The 20,706-nt window shown below is 54.6% G+C and overlaps 2 protein-coding genes across 7 annotated transcripts in view; one reads left to right on the plus strand and one right to left on the minus strand.

Annotated features, from left to right (window-relative positions):
* The window catches only part of LOC140658715 (transmembrane and immunoglobulin domain-containing protein 1-like), a 33,030-nt gene that overhangs the window by 3,734 nt on the left and 8,590 nt on the right, over positions 1-20,706 (minus strand). The gene's annotated exons all lie outside the window — the stretch shown is intronic.
* Positions 232-19,318, plus strand: LOC140658714 (uncharacterized). Of its 5 annotated transcripts, none has more exons than XM_072877430.1 (13): positions 232-480; positions 3,428-3,488; positions 5,728-5,782; positions 7,045-7,185; positions 8,541-8,882; positions 11,942-12,211; positions 12,426-12,542; positions 13,637-13,738; positions 14,554-14,676; positions 14,917-15,012; positions 15,384-15,476; positions 16,681-16,739; positions 17,822-19,317. In XM_072877430.1, exons 4-13 carry the CDS (start codon positions 7,152-7,154, stop codon positions 17,969-17,971), a joined length of 1,386 nt encoding a protein of 461 aa, XP_072733531.1. In that variant the 5' UTR covers positions 232-480; positions 3,428-3,488; positions 5,728-5,782; positions 7,045-7,151; the 3' UTR covers positions 17,972-19,317. The 5 variants fall into 5 exon arrangements, with proteins under 5 accessions (XP_072733531.1, XP_072733529.1, XP_072733532.1 ...); XM_072877428.1 differs by having other exon boundaries at positions 233-480; positions 16,681-16,754; XM_072877431.1 differs by having other exon boundaries at positions 233-480; positions 8,561-8,882; positions 16,681-16,754.

Here is a 20,706-nt window from a genome sequence, read left to right on the forward strand (position 1 = left end):
GGGGCCTCTGGAGATATTTTCCTGAGCGGAAAGGTCTCCCGCGGCGTGGGAAGCTGGAGGTCCGGGTCCCTGCAGAGGTGGGTGCATCGGGCAGAGGGAGCATCTCGGGCCGTGGTGGCCCCGTTGCTTTGGCAGCGGGTGAGCCCCCGGCGTGGGGCAGCCGGGGGCCGAGCGGAAACCAGCTCCCTGCTGCCTCCAGCGCCCTCCGGAGGGAGGAGGAGGAGGAGGAAGGCAGGGAGGGACGGGGACGGAAACGGCTCCGGCTGCCGCCGCTCCCGCAGCCGCTCCCCCCGCTCCCGCGGGGCGCAGCGCGGCGACCCGCCCCCAGCCCGGGCGGGCGTGTCCCGAGCGCCCGCGGCCGCTGCCTGGGGCGGGGGGGCCCGAGCGTTGCGTTCCGGCCCGGCCCTCGCAGCCGCCCCCCAGCGCCCGCTTCTGTGCAGCGGAGCCCGGCCGCAGGCGGGCGGCCGCTCCGGCGCCGCGGTGAGTGTCGCGGGGGCAGCCCCGCGTCCCGTCCGGGCCTCCGGGGCCGCCCTGTGGGGACTGGAGGGGCGGGGATGGGGATGGGGGCCGGAGCGGTGGGAACAGGGACCTGGAGTGATGGGAACAGGGACCTGGAGTGATGGGAACAGGGACTGGAGCGATGGGAACAGGGACGGGAGCGATGGGAACAGGGACCTGGAGTGATGGGAACAGGGACCTGGGGCGATGGGAACAGGGACCTGGGGCGATGGGAACAGGGACCTGGAATGATGGGAACAGGGACCGGAGCGATGGGAACAGGGACCTGGGGCGATGGGAACAGGGACCTGAGGCGATGGGAACAGGGACCTGGAGTGATGGGAACAGGGACCTGGGGCGATGGGAACAGGGACCGGAGCGATGGGAACAGGGACCTGGGGCGATGGGAACAGGGACCTGGAGTGATGGGAACAGGGACCTGGGGCGATGGGAACAGGGACCTGGAATGATGGGAACAGGGACCTGGAGTGATGGGAACAGGGACCGGAGCGATGGGAACAGGGACCGGAGCGATGGGAACAGGGACCTGGGGCGATGGGAACAGGGACGGGAGTGATGGGAACAGGGACCTGGGGCGATGGGAACAGGGACCTGGAGTGATGGGAACAGGGACCGGAGCGATGGGAACAGGGACCGGAGTGATGGGAACAGGGACGGGAGCGATGGGAACAGGGACCTGGGGCGATGGGAACAGGGACCGGAGTGATGGGAACAGGGACCGGAGCGATGGGAACAGGGACCTGGGGCGATGGGAACAGGGACCTGGAGTGATGGGAACAGGGACCTGGGGCGATGGGAACAGGGACCTGGAGTGATGGGAACAGGGACCGGAGCGATGGGAACAGGGACCTGGAATGATGGGAACAGGGACCGGAGCGATGGGAACAGGGACCTGGAGTGATGGGAACAGGGACCGGAGCGATGGGAACAGGGACCTGGAGTGATGGGAACAGGGACCTGGAGTGATGGGAACAGGGACCGGAGCGATGGGAACAGGGACCTGGAGTGATGGGAACAGGGACCGGAGCGATGGGAACAGGGACCTGGGGCGATGGGAACAGGGACCTGGAGTGATGGGAACAGGGACCTGGAATGATGGGAACAGGGACCTGGGGCGATGGGAACAGGGACCTGGAGTGATGGGAACAGGGACCGGAGCGATGGGAACAGGGACCTGGAATGATGGGAACAGGGACCGGAGCGATGGGAACAGGGACCTGGAGTGATGGGAACAGGGACCTGGGGCGATGGGAACAGGGACCTGGAGTGATGGGAACAGGGACCGGAGCGATGGGAACAGGGACGGGAGCGATGGGAACAGGGACCTGAGGCGATGGGAACAGGGACCTGGGGCGATGGGAACAGGGACCTGGGGCGATGGGAACAGGGACGGGAGCGATGGGAACAGGGACCTGGGGCGATGGGAACAGGGACCTGGAGTGATGGGAACAGGGACTGGAGCGATGGGAACAGGGACCTGGAGTGATGGGAACAGGGACGGGAGTGATGGGAACAGGGACAGGAGTGATGGGAACAGAGACTGGAGCAGTGGGGCTGGATACTGGACCCATGCGGCCAGGGACCGGAGCAATGGGGATGTGTACTGGAGTGATAGGGATGGCTATGGGAGCAATGGGGATGGAGGGATGAGGCAGGGGCCGGGGGGATTCCTCCAGCCCCACACTTCCTGGCAGGGCTGCAGGTGCTCTCTCCCACCAGGAGCTGAGCTCTGCTCCCCTCCTACCCAGCCCCAGAAATATTAAATATTTACTGGCAGGCAGATTGGTTATGTGTCATCGCTGTGCTGTTTATACAGCTGCTGCAAAACTATCTCTCCCTGCCGTCCCTGCCCTGCTTATTTGCACAAATGTGGAGAGCTCTGGTCGAGCATCTGCAGCCTCGCCACTGCGATGCTGCGGCTGCTGGCTTTGTCCAGCCGCCTGCTGAGCCCCGTTCCCCCATGCCACCGGCACCGTCGGAGCTGGCCGCTCTGCTGCTAGCGGACTGGTGGCTGGCTGAAGCCCCCTCACATCGTGGCACTTGTGGTTGGGTTTGGTGGCCTTTTGCATGTGTGATTTGGGCTACTCGGTCCCAGAACTCTTTGCCAAGCTTAATTTGTCTGTCCTGGCTGCAGGACGTTTACAGCATTAGAGAAGGGCAGGGTAAAGTTGCAAAAGTCTCTGAAATAACTCATAATTTGTTTATGAGGAAGGGGGTTTCTCGGTTTATTTAGAGCTGCACTTATGCGTAAAGCTGCTCTTTTCTAGATGAGCATTAACACCTGCTTTGGTTATTCTCACTTTTGGTTTGAGCACAAAACGGATCTGTGGACCTCTTAGGTTGTCACGGTTTGTATCATTTGCGAAGAACCTTTGCGACAGTCCTGCTGTTTACAGGGGACGTGGGGTTTTAGCTGAAGGTGTTTTTCCCTTCCATGCAAAGCATTACTGCCAAGTAGCATTTTACAGTTTCTCTACTTGTCATCGGTTGTAGCAGTTTGCCTGTTGCCGTTCTTTTTGCCGTGCCTCAGCCAATGTGAGACCGAGAGAGCAGAGCTAGATGTTGCTCGGGAGGGTTTCAAAGCTGTGGGATGATTTATAATAGGATGATTTGCTTCTCTTTTTTTTAATCATCTCAGGCAAGACCAAAGATCATTCCTTATAATTTTGCAGTAAGGGCTTTGCATAAGAGCAGGAGGAGCATGCTGTTTTTAATGTTTCTCATATGTCCTTATCAAAGGGCCTGACGGTACCAGCCAGCACCACAGGCGCCTGTGGGGGAGCAACCTTTGTCCTTGCAAATCACACATCCCTTTTGTTTCTTCCCATCACAAGGTCCGTTATCCATTAGCCTAGGTCAGGGAAAGTACACGCTTTTAACGACTGCTAATATAAACTCTGTTATGCAGGAGGACACAGTACCCTTCTGCCGGAACCGTCGCCTGGCTCGTTCGGGAGACGTGCCTCCAGGTAAGCGTGGTGTTCGAGCAGCCCCATCCCGCCCCGGGCCAGCCGGCCCCTGCAGCCCACGCTCAGATAACGCCTCGCCCAAGTCCTCCCCCGCCTTCCTTTTGCCAGGGGCTGATAAAGACCGTGTCTCCTCTTCACCCATCATCTTCACTTCCCTAGCGCGGCCGCGTGGGTCCTGGCGAAACGATAATGCCAGAGCTGACAGCAAAGCACGACGCCTGTGCCCGTGCTGATTACCCCGCGCACAGCTGCAGCTCGCTTTGCCAGACCGCACCAAACCCCTCGGACTTCAGCTGTCAGCGTCCGTGCTGCACACAAACTGCCGGAGGAGGAGGAGGAGGAGGAGGAGGAGGAGGAGGAGGAGGAGGAGGAGGTGGTTGCAATACTGGCGGAGCATTTCTTGCCCCCCCTATCCCGAAGGGGGCCATACCCTGCAATACCGAGAGGGTATTGCAGCAGGGAGGACTCGCTGCCTTGCTTGCAGAAGGCTGATTAATGTCCTCAGCAGGCCTTAAAGCCTGGAAGGGCTTTGTAGTGCTGGGGAGCTTCCCTTCCCCCCACACAGACATTTTTTGTTCAGATATGCGGTGCCTCGGTGGTATCATAGCTCCAGCTCACATAATGGGCTCTTTTTTTGCAGCTGAGCTCTTTCTTTGCAGCTGAATGCCATTCCCAGAAAAGGCTGGATGAGAGGCTGAAGTGCCCTGGACACGTTTCCCAAGTGCTGTGTGCATACTTTGTAATCAAGATCCTAAGATATTCCTTACAAAGACCTCTTTGTACAACTCCAGCAGGCTGCAGCGTGCTTCTGTTGCAGCTTTTCCATGTGGATTTTGTAAAAATTAAAGATAACGCAGCATAGCAACGATGCTAGAGGCCAAGGGGAAAACACAGTAGCCTTAAGTATGTGCATCATCACGAGTCCGATTCCTCTCCCTGTTCATGTGAGATTCCATGAAAACTTCTGAAAATATCTGCCCCTTACCAAAAGCGCTGGTTCACATTTACAACCGCCTCTCAGACTGCAAATATTCGACTGTGCTAATGCCTCGCGTGAGACAAGAGGTTCTCTTCAAGAGATAAACCAGTCTGCGTGGCGGCAGGCAGATCCAACCCACCCTCCGCCTTGCACGGGCATCTCGTTACCCAAGGGCTCTTATCCCTTTCCCCAGTCACGTACCTGAGGAGTCCTGGTCTGCTGGTGGAGGAGGGAGGGGAGGAAGAGGGATTCATTTTTCAAAAGGGCAGCAGCACTCCGGGTAGGAGGTGCGGTACGTGCCCTCCTCCCAAATCCGCCGTACTCTCCGTCTCCTGGCGTAAGCCTTATCCCCTCTCCCTAGGCACAGGGAGAGACTGTCGTACCCCGCTGTGCTGGCTGGGAAGAAGGTCCCTGCCATGCCCGTTGGGATTTGCCTGGATAAAGGAAATCGTCTGCCTCTACAGGACATAAATGCTTTTTCCACAACTGTTTTTCTTATATCCTTAAAATGGCCCTGTAAGCTATAAAACAAAACACAGTTCTCATTTCCCTGTAAAAAGCCGCAACCGGTTCTTGCCCAAACCTCAGAGAGAGCAAGAGGATACCAGGGAAAACGGCAAAAAAAGAGGCTTAAAAATAGCACCACAACCCTCCTCCAGGATCTCAGGCATTTTGCAAAGGGAAAGAAGACATAGTCTCCTGCTTCTTCTCCACTTCTAATTAGACCTGTTGGTTAATGAGCAAATAAAATACCAGTTTTGAGGAAATCCCACAACAGAAATTACAGGATTTTTCATGGTTTCCATGTACCCGCTACCCTAGGAAGAGCACAACAAGGAGTTCATGTAAGACACGAAGGCATACAAACAACCAGCTTTCTACGCATTAACATGGCTTTGCAGCCTGCAGCAGCCACTCTGTCCCAGACAATGTAGGTTTTTAGCTGTGCAGAAGCTAAATCACCATTAACTCGAGTAATTTTCCCCAGAACCTTATTTCCTGAATTCCTTTTAGCAGGGGCGCGCAGTTGGCTCTGCTGGTGGCAGGCATGTCCTGGGCTGGAGGTCTCCGTTGCAGGGGTGAACACGACATACCCTGGCTGTTTTCTCTTCCCTTGGGTTTCGGGTTTGGTTTTTTTTTCTTTTCCCCTTCTTGGGGCCAGGGGGCTGGGCTGGGGGGCTGCTTGGCCGGGTCCAGGAGAGCATGCTGGGCATGCTGCACACACGGGCAGCTCCGCAGTGGAAACTGCTTCCCTTTCAGATGCTGCTCTGCTGTTTGCTGGATTCCCCGGAGGAAAGCTGGATGCTGCCAGGAGGTAATGTCTCTCCGAAGGGAGCTCAGCCTTAGACACACCTCCTCACCTCTGCGTCAGAAGTCTGTTCCTTAGCCACCGCCAACCTTGGGCTGTTTCTAAAATAAACCACATACCTAATACAGACCATCTTGACTCTTCTGGTCCCAGCTGAGACTCTGATCACAGGGCAGTGAAAAACCCTTTGGCAAAAAATTGTCCCACTGTCTGCTTTCCCGCTGGCCTCCACCCTCACCCTTGCTCCAGAGCCTTGCAAAACCCACCAGCGAGTGCAGTCCCTGCTGGCCAAACGCCAAAGCCTGGCTCTGCAAACCCGCCCCGAGCGCTGGTCCCGTTCCAATAACACCCCATGGCAAAGTGTGTTGGAGGCAGGCAGGTTGTTCTCGAGCTCTCTCACGCCCACCGAGTGGTGCGGTGTGTGTTGCAGTCTGTGTTGCAAAGAAACTAAGGTAAAAGGTCTCTAAAAAAAGTTGGAGAAGACCCAGAGAACAGCAGCCAAAATGATCAAGAGCTTGCAAGGAGAGACTGAAAAGGCTGGGAGCCTTCAGGTTGGAGAGGAGGGGGTGGCAAAGGGGATGGGATGGAGGTTTTCAAAGTTGTGAAGGTGATGCATAAGGCAGATGTGGAGCCCATATTCACATGGCACATACTCATATTGCCCCTGCCACAGGGGAAGAGTCAGGGAGGGCAAGAGTCAGGGCTGCTCAAGGGAGTGATGAAATGAGTTCAACCTGAGAAGAGAAAGTACTTGTGTAGGCATTGGGGTGTGAGCATGTAGCTCCTACTATCCTGGGAGGCTGTGGAGGTGGTTGCTAAGTACAAACGAGCAACTTCATGGCCAGCAGATGCAGAAATAAATACTAAAAGGACAAGGCAGGGCTGTAGCTGCTAGCATTGTAAAGCTGCAGCACGCAGGAAGGGCTGCAGAAAGCGGCGAGGCACTTGTCACCCCCAATAACTGCTGCGCCTGTGCTGGTCTTGACGCTGTTGGATATCAGCGATCTTTGTGTCTAGGAAGTCCTTCTTTTATTAATCGCTGTGGTGAATTGGTGCTGAACACAGATATGGCCGTGATGGTTTGTTTCCCTGAGCTGCGCTGTTAGGAGCGGCGTGGGCTCGGGCTGCTGTACAGCAACCCCCTGCTTCAGCCTGTGCCGCCTGCAGCGATGCCAGTGCTGTGGGGACACGGAGGAGGCCTGGGGCTCCCGAGCACCCTTCGCCTTCCCCAGTCCCTGTGTGGCGGACGCCAACGGTGCTTTTCACAGTGTCCTTCACAGGCCCGTCCATCATGCCGAGAGCGGCCATCCCAAGAGCTCGTCGCTGCAGAAGCTTATCCCTCGTGCTGGTTTGAAAGAGCCTGCAGGGCTTTACCATGTTAACCTGGCTGCAGGTGGCCGTCGCAGGCTGTGAGTATGAAAAGGGACTTGTGTGGGGCTAGCATCGGCCGTGCACCTCCTGGGAGAACATATGCTTGCAGCATTCCTGTGCTCTCCTTGCATCCCTGCCCCGGGCTGCGGCAGTGCTGGTAAAGGCGTGCGCGCCGGGAGCCATCCTGGCAGGTGCCTCCTTCCTCCCAGCGCTGCGGCATCTCCGTACCTGGGTACCACCACCGCTTCTTACAAGCAGCTCTCCTCCACTGCATGCCTAAGGATTGCTTCCCCGAGAGCCTCTTCTCCGCTCTCCGACCATGGTGTACCCTCCGGTACCCTTCCCTGAGCCTCCCCGCCATCATCTTTCCTTTTTGCTTAGACAAGCTTTCCTTTTGGTACCTGTTCCTGTAGCTTGTTCCCTCTTCAGCAACCAGCATAACCTCTTAAACATGCTAAAAGCAGCTCCAGGATGATGGTTCTGGCAGATGTGGGGGCTGGAGATATCGGATGTGACTTTCCACTTGCTAAGTCCTTTTACACCACCACTGCTACGACAGGGCTCTCACGCCTGGGTTCTGTACAGCCAAGGATACTTTCAGGGTCGCACTTGCAGACTCACCCCCACATTAGTTTCATTCTGCCCGGGGGAAACCATAAAACATTTTCAAGACAACGGCTCTTATGTAAAGGCCCGTTTAGATTCCTTTTTATGCTAAAAGCGGCTCGTCTACGCAGCAGTTGCACCAGAGAGCCGTTGCATTACTCAGACGTGCCAGGAAATGTGAATACATGATGAATTAGACCTTCCAGATGCATAAGGTCACTGGGCGCCTAGCTAAGTGGGAGCGTTAAGTTTTGCAGGGCTTAACCTCCTCTTGAGAGGATGGTGAGGCTGAGGCTGAATACACCTGTAGGTTTTAACAGCGTTCCGAAAGGTCAGCTCTCAGACACCGGTTATTTAGCAGCCAGGACTACACAGTCCCAACAAAGTGCGTTCAGAGCTCGTTTTCCAAGCAATGCTCTTCCTTCCAGGTGCCAAGGGAGCAGCTCAAGATCCAGGGGTGAAGCCACACTGATTACGGTCCCTGATAGCAACTCCTGATGTGCAGAAAACCCCCAAAAGTCCAGATTTTCATAATTTTAATTCCAAAGGGCAAGGAATTGTCTTAACCAGCTAAAAAGCATTTATATAACACACCAACAAAAAATGTTACCATTTTCATCTTGACAAAGCAGGAAGGAAATCAGACGTGGCATAACATGCTTCAGGAAGTCAGTTGGTAACTTGTGCCCAAAAGAAACAGAAGTAGGATGTACAAGCAGATTAAATAGCTCTTCAGCTTTTGCTTTAAAACTAACCCATCCTGCTGTGGCATCTCTCCTATTTCCAGACCTGTTGCTGGTTTTGCAGGGGTCCTCCGCAGTGGTGGAAATCACAGAAAGAAGGGTTGCAGCTGAAGGATCCTCCGTACTGATGCATGCACCGGATATCAAGAACGTAAACTTCACCGAGTGGGAATACATAAGAAACACCACCCCGGAATTCATCCTGCAGTACTATGCAGATTACCAGTCTCCAACCATTTACTCAGCTTACCAAGGCAGAGTGATTTTCTACCCGAAGAACGGCTCGATTCTCCTGCAGAGGTTACAGGAGACAGACAGCGGCATCTATAAAGCAACAGTTGATCTGATGCAGCATAAAGCTAGGACAACCCTCCTTGAAGTTATCAGTAAGTCAAATGTGTCGAGAGGATGTTTTTCTCAGACAGAGATTCTGCTGCCAGCCAGTGCAGCAGACAGGTCCACAAGACAGCAACCAGAACAGAGCCATAGAATCATAGAATATCTCGAGTTACATCGAGGCCAACTCCCTGCTCCTTCCAGGACTACCTAACCCTAAACCGTATGACTAAGAGCCTCCTCCAGTCACTTCTTGAACTCTGGCAGGCTTGGTGCCGTGACCACTTCCTCGGGGACCCCGTTCCAGTGACCAACCGCCCTCGCAGTGAAGAACCTTTTCCTAATGTCCAGTCTGAACTTCCCCTGACGCAGCCTCATTCCATTTCCTTGTGTCCTATGACTGGTCACCAGCGAGAGATCAGCACCTTCCCCTCCGCTTGCCCCCCTTGAGGAAGTTGTAGACTGCGATGAGGTCACCCCTCGGCCATGAGGTCACCCCTCAGCCTTCTTTCCTCCAGGCTGAACAAACCAAGTGACCTCAGCCGCTCCTCCTAAGTCTTGCCCTCGAGACCTTTCACCATCTTGGTCGCCCTTGATGTCCTTCTTATATTGAGGTGCCCAAAACTGCACCCAGCACTCAAGGTGGGGCCGCACCAGTGCAGTGCAGAGTGGGACAATCGCCTCCCTCGACCGGCTAGCGATGCTGTGCTCCATGCACCCCAGGACACAGTTGGCCCTTTTGGCTACCAGGGCACACTGTTGACTCATATGCAACTTGCCATCAACCCAGACCCCCAGATCTCTTTCCGTGGGGCTGCTCTCCAGCCTCTCGTCCCCCAATTTGTACATACAACCAGGATTATCCCGTCCCACGTGGAGAATCCGGCACTTGCTCTTGTCGAATTTCCTACGGTTGGTGATTGCCCAGCTCTCTGGTCTGTCCAGATCTTTCTGTAAGGCCTCTCTACCCTCGAGGGAGTCCACGGCTCCTCCTAGTTTAGTATCATCAGGAAACTTACTTAATGTATATTGGGCTCCTGCATCCAGATCATTTATAAAACCATTAAAGAGCACTGGCCCTAAAATTGAGCCCTGGGGAACCCCACTGGTGACTGGCCGCCAGCCTGATGTCACCCCATTTACTATAACCCTTTGAGCCCGACCCGCCAGCCAGCTGCTCACGCAACCTATGATGGACTTGTCTAGCTGTGTGCTGTGACTTCCATCGCAGAAGGATGCTGTGAGAGACAGCAAAAAGTATCAAAAGTATTGAGTATCAAAAGCTTTGCTAAAATCCAAAAAACCCCACTGGCTTCCCTTGGTCAACTAGATGGGTGACCTTGTCATAAAAGGAAATGACGTTGGTTAAGCAGGACTTTCCCTTCGTGAACTCATGGTGGCTATGACTGCGTTGTCTCTCAAGTGTTTTTCAATAACTCCCAGAATAACCTTTTCCATAATTTTACCAGGCACTGAAGTGAGACTGACAGGCTAATTACCAGGCAATTGTAATTACTGTAAATAATCTGTAATTACCAGGGTCTTCCTTCTTATCGTTCTTGAAAATTGGGACATTTGCCAGCTTCCAGTTGACTGGGACCTCTCCAGATTCCCAAGACCATTGAAAAATAATGGAGAGAGGTTCTGTGATAACATCAGCCACCCCTTTCAGTCCCTTGGGAGGAATCCCAGCGGGCTTCCAGCTGGAGCAGCAAGTCTCGAACTAGAGGAGGATTTCTGGTTTCATCACTGCCTTGAAAGACACAGACTGGAGACCCTGAAAGAGTTGCTGGGAAATGCCAGAGGGTTTTTTGCAACTGAGTCTGGCTGTGGGTTGAGTTCCTGGTTGGGACATCAGGCTGCACGGTGCCTTCATCCTGGAGTGATAGAAACGGGAGACACCTTCTGCCTTAACTTTTATCTAGTTGTTTTGTCATGAACAAAGGATGCTCACAGGAAGTTTATGGCATAAAAATCCCTCAAGAGAAGGGATTTCTGTTCACATTTGATGAGCAAAACAAATGCCATGGTAATGATCTAAGGAACTCAGGAGCTGCAGCTTGTGGCCAGTCCCTTGGAGCTGGGGCCAGAAGCTCCCTGGTAGCACTCCCAGGATAAGCTGCTGCCTCACCAGTTGCCCCGCTAACGCCTTCAGGATCAGATCCTGAGATCAGCTGGGTTTATGGATGCTTTTCACCAGAGGGTGGGTCTGCCAGGCAGACGTGGCTGATCTCCCGTGGCTCCCTGCAGGAGCTCCCCCTCCATAGGTCCAGGCCTTGCAGACTCTTTTCCTTCACGCCAGCATTGCCTTTCTCTGTCTCTGAATTTCCCTGAAAAATAAACAGAAATGACAGCTCAGCCTGTTTTGAACTGCCCTTTCCTAGAGCTCAGCATCACTACATGAGCACACTGCATGTAGGACAACCAGGGATGAAGGACCTCAGGAGCATGTGGTTGCTATCAAGTGGAAGTCCAGATGTAGTTAAGAACAGCCCTGACCCGTCGGCGTTAGCTGAGGGATGGAGTCAGCCCTCTTTTTGCGCATGGCAGGGGTCTCCATCATGCAAGGCTTGCTTCTCTGTGCTTTGGCCCATGTGGAGTTGGACCAGTTTAAATGTGGGCAGCAGCGGAGTCCCACATTGCTGCTCCTTGGCTGAACTTCACGACTTCTTTGACCCCCTCCCACACTTCCTCACGCCACTGCTGTGTGCGAAAAGCTCTCTCCTCTTGGGACACCCCATGGCAGACAGTGTCCAGAAAGTCCCTGTCATCACTTCCCAGTGTAATCCCACCTCGCAGCTCTTTCGGGTCGGTGTCCCTGAGTCCAAGGTGCCGTGCCTGATCTCCAAGGCTTGGTAGTGTCCATCCTAGGGGTGGCACGGTGGCAGGGATGGGGACATCTGCTTTCTGCTTTGATCTTGGTGGATGTTGCCCTGCTCCTGCAGTATCTTCGCTCTCTCCAAACCGACCTGGGGTGTAAATCAGAAGGGAAGGACCTGCTCACTCCCCAAGGGGCTTGGTATTCTTGCATGTCGGCCAGTTTTCAGGTCCAAAGCAAGGCAGTACTCATGCTCCTGGGAGTGCTACCATGCTGCTCTTTGCTTTCCAGAGCCTGTGCCCCAGCCTGAGCTCCAGTGCAGTTTGAACCTGGCAGGTTCGCCCATCGAGCTGGTCTGCGTGGTGCCAGAGGGAACAGTGGCTTCCATCTCCTGGAAGAAGGAGGGACGTCCCCTTCCCCCCGAAAAGTGCTATCTGCTCTCTGGAAACATCTCCGTGCTGCAGATAAGGAACGGAGAGAAGTCAGACTGCGGCTCCTACTCCTGCAACGTCAGCAATGTGATAAGCTGGAAGGAGGCAGCCCTGAACCTGACGGTGACAGGTTAGCCTTGCCTTGACTTCGTGGGCCCAGCGGTTTGTTGTGTTGTCGCAGGTCCACCCCGCAGGGCGCAACTGTCTCTCATGGGCTTTCCTGAGCAAGGAAGACCCAGAACTCGTCCCTTGGGTTTTCCAGCATTTTGAGGTTTCCTGGGATCGCTGCTCTGTGTTTCGAGGTTGTCCCCAGCACAGGGTTTCCCTCCTGCCCTGCCTTGCAGGTCTCACGCCTCCTCTACAACACGTGCAGAGGCTGGCCATCATCGCGCTGACGTTCGTTGCTGCCTCCGCCACCAGCTTCGTTATCCTGCTCTGTCAGCTGAGGGAGCACAGGTTCGGTGAGTGCCAGGACTGCACCCCAGCCCCCCAAACTAAACCCTTCTCTCCCCACCACGGGCAGGGCAGACGGCAGAAAGCCTCAGCCAAGCTCCTTCTCGTCCTGATTCACTTTGGTAGCGGGAGGAAATGTGCTCAGCTCATGCCTTTCTTCTTATGCCTCTGTAGCTTGCACAGAAAATAAAACTTCCTAGAAGCAGCTAATCCCCAATGGCTTTGTAAGAGATGGACCCAAAAATATCACAGAACCAAGCGTAGGAGTCATTCCTCTCCCGTTCCTCGGGCATCCCTGGGGAGAAATAAAAAACACACAGGCTGCATGGGAAGAGCCTTCCTGCCTGGAGCTGGCCAAAGATCATGTCTCGCGGCTTTTGGTGACCAAGCACACTGGTGTTTGGGTCATGACATTGGATCCGTACCCAAGGAGCGTACAGGTTAACGTGGGTTCTTCAGTAGCAACATATATATTGATTAACAGAAAACAAACCTCAAGACGTAGCCAACAGCAAGTCCTCCCACACAGTCTTTGTAATCTGCTAGCGCGTTCTTCTACCCACCAGGAATAATCCCCAGAATAATGGAGACCATCTGGAGAGCAGAGGTGAAGCCCTACGGCTGGCAGGAAAGTTCTCCCATGTGTATTTGTCTCTCAGCATTAACGCTGGGGACATGTGCAGGTTGTGGCGTTAGGTCTTGCCTTTGGGGGTAGTCCCCCTGAGGAGCTCTCCATGCCTGGTGCTTGTGGCAAGAGCTTGTGCCACGTGGGCTTTCCCCCATGAAATGGGTCTCCAGAGGAAATCCAGCTCTTGTCAGGTCATTATAGGAGGCAAAAACTCGGGCAGAAGTGTTGTAAAGTGTCTCACTAGGTGGAATTGGTGCCTGGTTCAGTGTGGAACAACCCCAAATCTGGCTGTTTTTTCTGGTTCCTCCTGAAGTCAAAGCAAGCCCTTGAAAGTTCACCAGGTTTTCTTTTCAGGGTTTCTAAACCTCAGGGATTCAATTCTTTACAAAGAAAACTTGTGCTTGCTTATCTTCCATTTCCAGCCTGCCCCCATCCTGCTTGTGTGGTACTGATTACATTTGCCTTTTTTCCCAGGAGAGGGAACATGGAAACATATAATTCTGTTCACCCATGGACTGCTGTGTATCTCCTCTGTCCTCCTGCTTGGCACCTCCATCATCTGGATGCAGGAACAAGGTAGGATTCATTTAACCTGATTTGTTCTTGATTGCTTCAGTGTCTCATCTTTCTTTTTCCTCCAGGTACTTACAGCAGCATCTTTGATGTAGCAGTATTTGATTTGGAGAAATTGAAGTTAGACTTCACTGCTCTGTAGCCTGCAGGCTCCTCTTTCTCTGCTTTTTTGAAACTCAAGGGCTACATTTGTCCCTTTGCACGCTTCAGGTACCACTACCCCTTCTCCAGGACTTCTCAAAAATGAAAAAGCGGTTCAGAAACCACTTCCACCAGACCGTAAGGCACCGTGGGCGATGAACACAAAGCTCGGCCGTCCTAAAACTGCTCCGTAGCCAGTTCTTCCCTGCCCCAGGCTGAGGCTACCTATTTGTCATGCCATGGGTGCTCCTTTGCTACATGCTGAGCTGCAAGCAGACATTAAGGCAAACAAGCCCGAAGAACCTCCCCCTCGAAACACGCGGGTCTTCTCCCCATTCTCTGTTGAAAGACAGGTGCTGCCTATGTGTACATTTATCATAAATATTGCTTGCTACCAACTTCCAGGATAAAAACTGTCCTCGGCTGTAGGATATGGTCCCCTGGCCAGCAGCGCCGAGCCAGTCCCTGCTTCCAGACCCATGCCCAGGCCATGGGGGACCCTTCTCGTCTGCAGTCCTGCTGCTGCACAGCCCCATTGCACAGGGTGACGGATCCTGCACTCCCAGATGCAGCAGTTGGGTGCAGGGTTGCCACAAGCCAACTTTCCTTGCCTTGTTCTCAGACCGCTGCCTCCACCAGTTTCCATCTCACCTTCTGGTTTACTTCTGCTCCCGCAGGTCTTTCTGCTGCCTTCGTCTTGCTTGGGCTGTTCTTCTTTGCTGCGGTAATAGCAACTGCCCAGGCAGCAGCAGCAGCGGTGTGGAAACCAGAAGCTCTAAGCCGCTTCAAAATCAAAATGTGTAAGTTGCTGTTTATGATCGAAACCTCTGGTAGAAAAAGCCCAATAAGAGCCCAGAAGTAAACTCCTTAGGTTTTCACTCCTGGGAGCGAACAGAGGCTCGGCATGCTGCTGTGGTGCAAGTCCAGAGACGTTGCCCATGCCTCGCTCACCCTCCCACCGAAGCCTGGCTCCTCCGCCTGCCAGCCCGCACTCCTTACGCATTCTCCTCTCATCCGTCAGCAATATTTCCCTCTCCCAGGGTACCGTGTCATCTGGAACTCTACAGCCCCCACAACACTGATTGTCAACTTGTTGTTCACCACCCTCTTGCTCCAAAATATCCAGCAGCTCCATGGTAAGGGGTGGCCCAGGTTTGCACCGCTCGTGCCCTTGCTCGCCTTTCTTCTGGGGAGCAGTGGGGTATCGGGGGGGGGGTTGGCTTCACACAGGGCAGAGAGAGTCCTTAGGTGGCTTTGCACGGCTGGTCCTGCAAGAAACCTTGTTGTAGTTGACGTAGTCGTGGCAGCTTCACGCTCAGCAGGGAGGTGGTAGCTCTTAGGTAGCAAAGCAAGGTTCGCCACGGTGGCTCCGTGATTTGAAACACAGGGATCCCCCCTCTCCATCGCACAGAAAGTCCCTGGATTAAATTCATGGTGCCTCAATGTTCAAAGGGGGGTGTTGGCCAGAGGAGCAACTGCTGACAAGTTCTCCCTTTCTCTTCGGCAGAGCGAGGCTGCTCGGAGGCCATTGATCTGACAACCAGCTATGTCTTTGCAGCTGTAGCAGTCTTCATAATGCTGCTGTTCCTCCTCCTATGGTGTAAGTAGCCCCGCGGTTTCCTTCCAGGAACCGTAACGAGTTGCTCAGCCACTGAGACCCCCCCAGGCTCAGCCACTGAGACCCCCCAGGCTCAGCCACCACACCCTCCCCTGGCAGCGGGTATGAGGAAAGATGCTTTCAGTTAGATAAAAGCCAGACTTTTCTTTTTTAAAGAGCAGGACTGTCCACATCAGCTGAGGACCCAACTCTGGTGTCCATCCTTTTAGGAAAGCCACAGTAGGCACTGGTCCCTGCCTGCAGTCTTTGCCAGCACCTCTGCTTTCTCCATGGATGCTCAAGGAAAGCGAGTTTCTCCTCCAGAACATCCTACCATGGTCTTCCCTAGCGATAGCCATACCCTGGTCAAAAAAACCTCAGCTATGGCAAGCTTTGGGAGGAGAAAACTATCTGATAAACAGGCAGAAATAGGTCTGGGAACCTCTTATGACCCAGGAGAGCAGCTGACCAGTCATCCCAGTGAAGCAGGGGTTGCAGAGTGAGGTTGAGTAGTTCATTTTCCATCCCTCCAGCTCTGGGATGGGAGGGAAGAGATCAGGGATGTGATTTCCACGTGTCTACTGTGGTTTTTCCAGCTTCTCCTTTTAAAGTTCCTGGTTTCTGTGGTCTCGCCATGTGAATCCCCTCATTACCATGATTAGCAATCGTATCTGGCCTCCTCCTGCACAGGCTCTGCGGTGGCCCGGTCTCGAGGGCTGGCTGGCCATCCCAGTGGTCTTCCTGAAAACGCTGGCTCGGTCTTCAGGATCACATGTAGCACCTCGGGGAACTGGTCAGAAGAAGGGTCAATAGCATGTTGAGGAGAGGATGCCCTCCAGGAGAGGACTGAAAGGGGACACTCACGCTTTCCCAGAGCACACGGAGCATTTCCAAGTCAGAAATATAGGAAATATTGCACCGAGTCCATACAGCCAAAGGGAGGCAGGTTCGAGCTGCGGGGCTTGCAGGCAAGGCGGGTGTCGTAGGCAGAAGTCCACTCTCCATGCTGCCTTCTTGCTTCCCCTCCCCAAAATGGGGCTCTCCTGGTTTTGGAAACAGAGGGGCTCTGCCCAGTGAAAGGCTCCCATCGTCGCTGCTGTCTGCAGCCAGCTTTTCTTCACCCGTCCCATGAAATGCAGGGTGCCGCCTAAATTGCCAGGGCATTGTTGGAAACCCAAGAGTTATTTGGCCTTTCCTTTATTTCCAGATTACAGGAATAAGCGAAAGGAGGTGACGAAAAAACAGCATGCCATTCGGAGCACACAGGTCACGGCCACCTTGGTAACTCACTGCCATTAGATGGTTCCCCACTAGCTGGTTCCTCCTTTTTATTTAAGGATGAATATTTAATTCATAATTAATATTTATGAATATTTAATTCATCATACAAAGGAAGCATCTGCCTGCCTTCCTGCAGAATGCTATGGGCTTTGTCCTCACCCCGGGGGGGGCCACAGTGAGCCCACTGGTGGCTGGTGCCGTAGTTCAGCTTGGTCCCATGGGACCCGTGGGGTCACTGCCACGTCCCGGGGAGCTTTCCCGGGTTTGGGGGTGCGGTGGACAATGTCCCGATACCTGCAGCTTCACCCACCTGTGCCAGCACTCCAGGGACGTGCTCAGCTGCCTGGAGAAGCATCTCAATGTCCTGAATACGGCAGTTCTCAGGGCTGCTGCAGTTTGGTTAGAATAAAAACATTCTGCTACACCTTCTCTCCTCTACTACACCTAACCCAAAACAGCTACAAGACACAGAGGAAAACCACAATTCCGTTACCCCCAGCATCAACACTAAACACACACGCCTTCCATAGTCGCTTCACTCTCTCCCTCTTCCGCCCCGCTCCGTCTCAGAGAAACCTCCTTCCCTCCCATGCCGGCACCACCAGCGCTCAGCATCGCTGCGGCCGGGGCAGATTCGCCCCAGCCCCACCTTCCGCTCCTGCCTCCTTATTTCAGAGACGCCAGAAGGATTTGAGGGTCAGGGGAGCCTCCCCTTACTTCTCCTGCAGCTGAGCCTTAGGCTCAACGGTGTCGGCACGGGGCCGATGCTGCACCCCTGCGTTTCGGGGGTGCTGGCGTGCAGCCTTCCCCCGCCTCTGGAGGGGGGCATGGTGCGGGGGGGATTTCTGCCTCCCCCCAGGCCAGTCTCTGGGGGTGATCTGAGGGATTGGGATGTTTAAGAGGAGTGCAACGGCACTGTGTGCCGGCGGGGTGCTCGTCCCAGGGCTGGGACAACCTCCCCCCCCCCCCCAGCAGCGCGGTTTGCTATGGGATGCTTCACAGTGCGGCTGAAGAGGTCTCAGTCCCTTTTGTGCCACCAAAGGACACGGTCCCTGTGTTTTTGGCAGGTGATGGAAGAAACCCAAGGACAGAAGCATGAAGGGGAGTCAACAGTCATCCCTCCGCTGGCCAGGGAGCTGCATTCACTCACCGTGGGCAGCTGGGAAGAGCCCCCAGGAGCGTGGAAGCTGCCGTTGTCCAAAACAAGGCATCTGTAAGCTCTGCCTATAACCTAGCACTAGTGAGGCAAGGCTTTTGGCAAAAATCTTCCCAAAACGTTGCCACCCAGGTCTCCAAGCAATAGCTCCAGGTGACAAATGATACTCCCCCCACCCCACCTGCCCTGCTCTCTATTTGGAAAACACAGGCTAAGAGAAAATATGAGTCAGTGCTCCTGCTAATGCTGGGCACCACCCAAGCAGGGGCGGCTTTTCCATGAGCCAGATCTTGTATCAGACTCCAAGCTGGAGGTTAACCAGCCTCACTAACACTGTCATACCACATGCCTTCTTTTCTAGTATGGCTAAAAAAGACATATTTAAAAAAAAAAAAAAAAAGACATATAAATATCAATCAAGGGAAAAAGCTGATGGTCTGGAGCGTTTCGAGGAATTTGATCCAGTTTTCTCAGACGGAATGTATTGCTGCTATTAATTAGCATAAACAACACAGAAGAGCAGATTAACGCCCAGCTTTAGCCCGGTCAGTGTTTGTTCCGCTATAAAAGCCGCAGGTACCCTGCTGCCCACGCACGGCCAAGACGCGCTGCTGCCAGAGCTGCCCTGCCTGTGCTTTTGCTTCTGAAGCTTTAAGCTGACCCTGCTCTGCTTCCAGCAGAGCTCTGCCGGCCTCTGCCCACAGGAAGATTCCGGTGTCACCACCCATGTGCGGTGCTGCTCTCTGCGCCGCTTCCTCCTCCCGCCTCCGTAAGTCCCTTTTTAAGGTGCAGTGAGTCCGGCTGGTGGTTCGCAGGGGCGGCAGCTCCGCTCAGCTCTGCAATCGCACCTTCCCCTCGAACTTGCCTTCCCTCAGTTTTGCAAGGCAAATGTCCCCCTGTCACATCACCTTCCTCAGAAAACTCAGCCCAAGCGCTTGTCCGTCTGTCCGACGCCCGCTCCCGTCCTTCCTTGTCCGTTGCCAGCTCCTCTGGGCACACCTTTGGCCCCACGCTCCCAACCTTGGAAAGGATGCCTTGCCTTTGAGAAGGATGACCGGGAAAGGCAGCTCCAGGCATCCCTAGGTACTGCCAGGATGGGATTTTTTTAACGTACTTCAAAGCATCCCTGAACTAGATTGGCCTGAGCCCGTTTCCCTTCCACAGTACTCAACCGCCCTTGCATTCATGCTGTGGCCTTCAGCAGTTTCCTTTGCAGGTTGTAGCATTTTAGGTGAAGTTGAACTTCTGCCAAGGTCCTTTTGTTTGTCTCCATTGGACAGGATGTTAGTTCTAAGGTGTGTTCATCCGTTAAAAAAAAAAAAGGCAAAAGAAAAAATACCTTCTGTTTCTTTTTTCCTCACTTTGTTAACAAACGTAATAATATAAATAAAATACAATAAACTTAATAAAATAAAAATATTTCATGTGGATACTTCCGGGTGTATCCCTGTCTTGCTTCCTCAAGCAGAAGGCGACTCCATCCTATTCCCGGCCCCACTCATGGGCGGGTTCCTGCCCCGGCAAGTGCTGGACCAGGTTTCACCGAGTTTGGGGCTTTGCTGCCGTTTCCGCAGCTGCCTCTGCCCTCGGCTCCCCAGCCGGGCGCTGGTTTACGTCGAGGAAAGGGGAGTGCTGTTTTGGGAAGAAGGCGGCTTCTCACCCCGTGTCGGACCTGCTTCTTCCTGGCTGCTGAGCACTGTGAGGCTGGGATGGGGCTCGAGGTCTCCCCCGGCATGGCCAGGAATCGCCCGGGCTGTTAAGCCACGGGAGGGTGCTGGGTGCTGCACCCTGGCTGGGGGGGCTTCCCCACCCATTGCCACCCTCCTCGACCTCCTCACTTCAAGCCCCGCTTCCCCTGCCTGAGCTCCGGCTGGCTGAGCGCCCGTGGCCCTGCCGAATCCCCACCAAGCCGTGCTGGCAGGGATGCTGTCTCTTCCCACGTACGCTTATCCTGTCGGCTGCGTTGGGACGTCCCTCGTCCCCACGTACGCACAGCAGGCTGGATTCGGGGTGTCCCCCCTCGCTGGGGGAGGAACAGCCCTCTCCCCAGCTGGATTTGGGGTGCAGGGGACCACTTCCCACCAGCAGCGCAGCCCGGGCAGGGCTGCGGCTGAGCCGGGGACGGCCGCTCCGCCGGTGTGGCTCGGACAGGGACGGAAAGCCCAGGGCAGGGACACATCCCGTAATGCTTGCCTGTCAGAGTGCGGCTGCAGGCAGCAAACAGGGAGCAGGTTGGGATGCTGTGGATCAAACCTGGGGTACAGACCTGAGACTTCCCCGTTTTTTGGCCCTGCTGAGCCCAGACCACACAGAGGAGGAGGATGGGGAGAAGGAGTGATGGCAGGGCCAGGCGCGGGGCAGCGACAGCTGGGCAGGCAGAGTGCAGCTCTGGGGGGACCTGCTGCAACCTTGGCTTGGGGCTGTGCCCCAGAGACTGTCGTCCCATAGCAAAGAAGAAAACATCCTTCCAGCCAGACAGCGCTGGGCTGGGAGCCTGCGTGTCACGGCATCCCCGTGGCGGGGACCAGGACGAGGGACATGGCAAACCCAGGGAGCTCCAGCCATTAAGCCAGAATATAATGTATTATTTCCTCCACCGAGCTACAAACCTCGTGAAACGGCTCTCAGAGAGCTCCAGGCCCCCAGAGTATCGGGCCAGAGCTGCATCCATCGTGTCCCAGCTCGGTTCAGGTTATCCGATCAAGGACCTTTCCTGTGCAAAGGGGGAAGGGATAGACAAAAGCACATGGAGACACAGCCCGGGTAGACGGGGCGAAGGGAGATGATGCCAAAGAC

This window comes from Ciconia boyciana, chromosome 12, assembly GCF_034638445.1.
Source record: "Ciconia boyciana chromosome 12, ASM3463844v1, whole genome shotgun sequence".
Lineage (NCBI taxonomy): Eukaryota > Metazoa > Chordata > Aves > Ciconiiformes > Ciconiidae > Ciconia > Ciconia boyciana.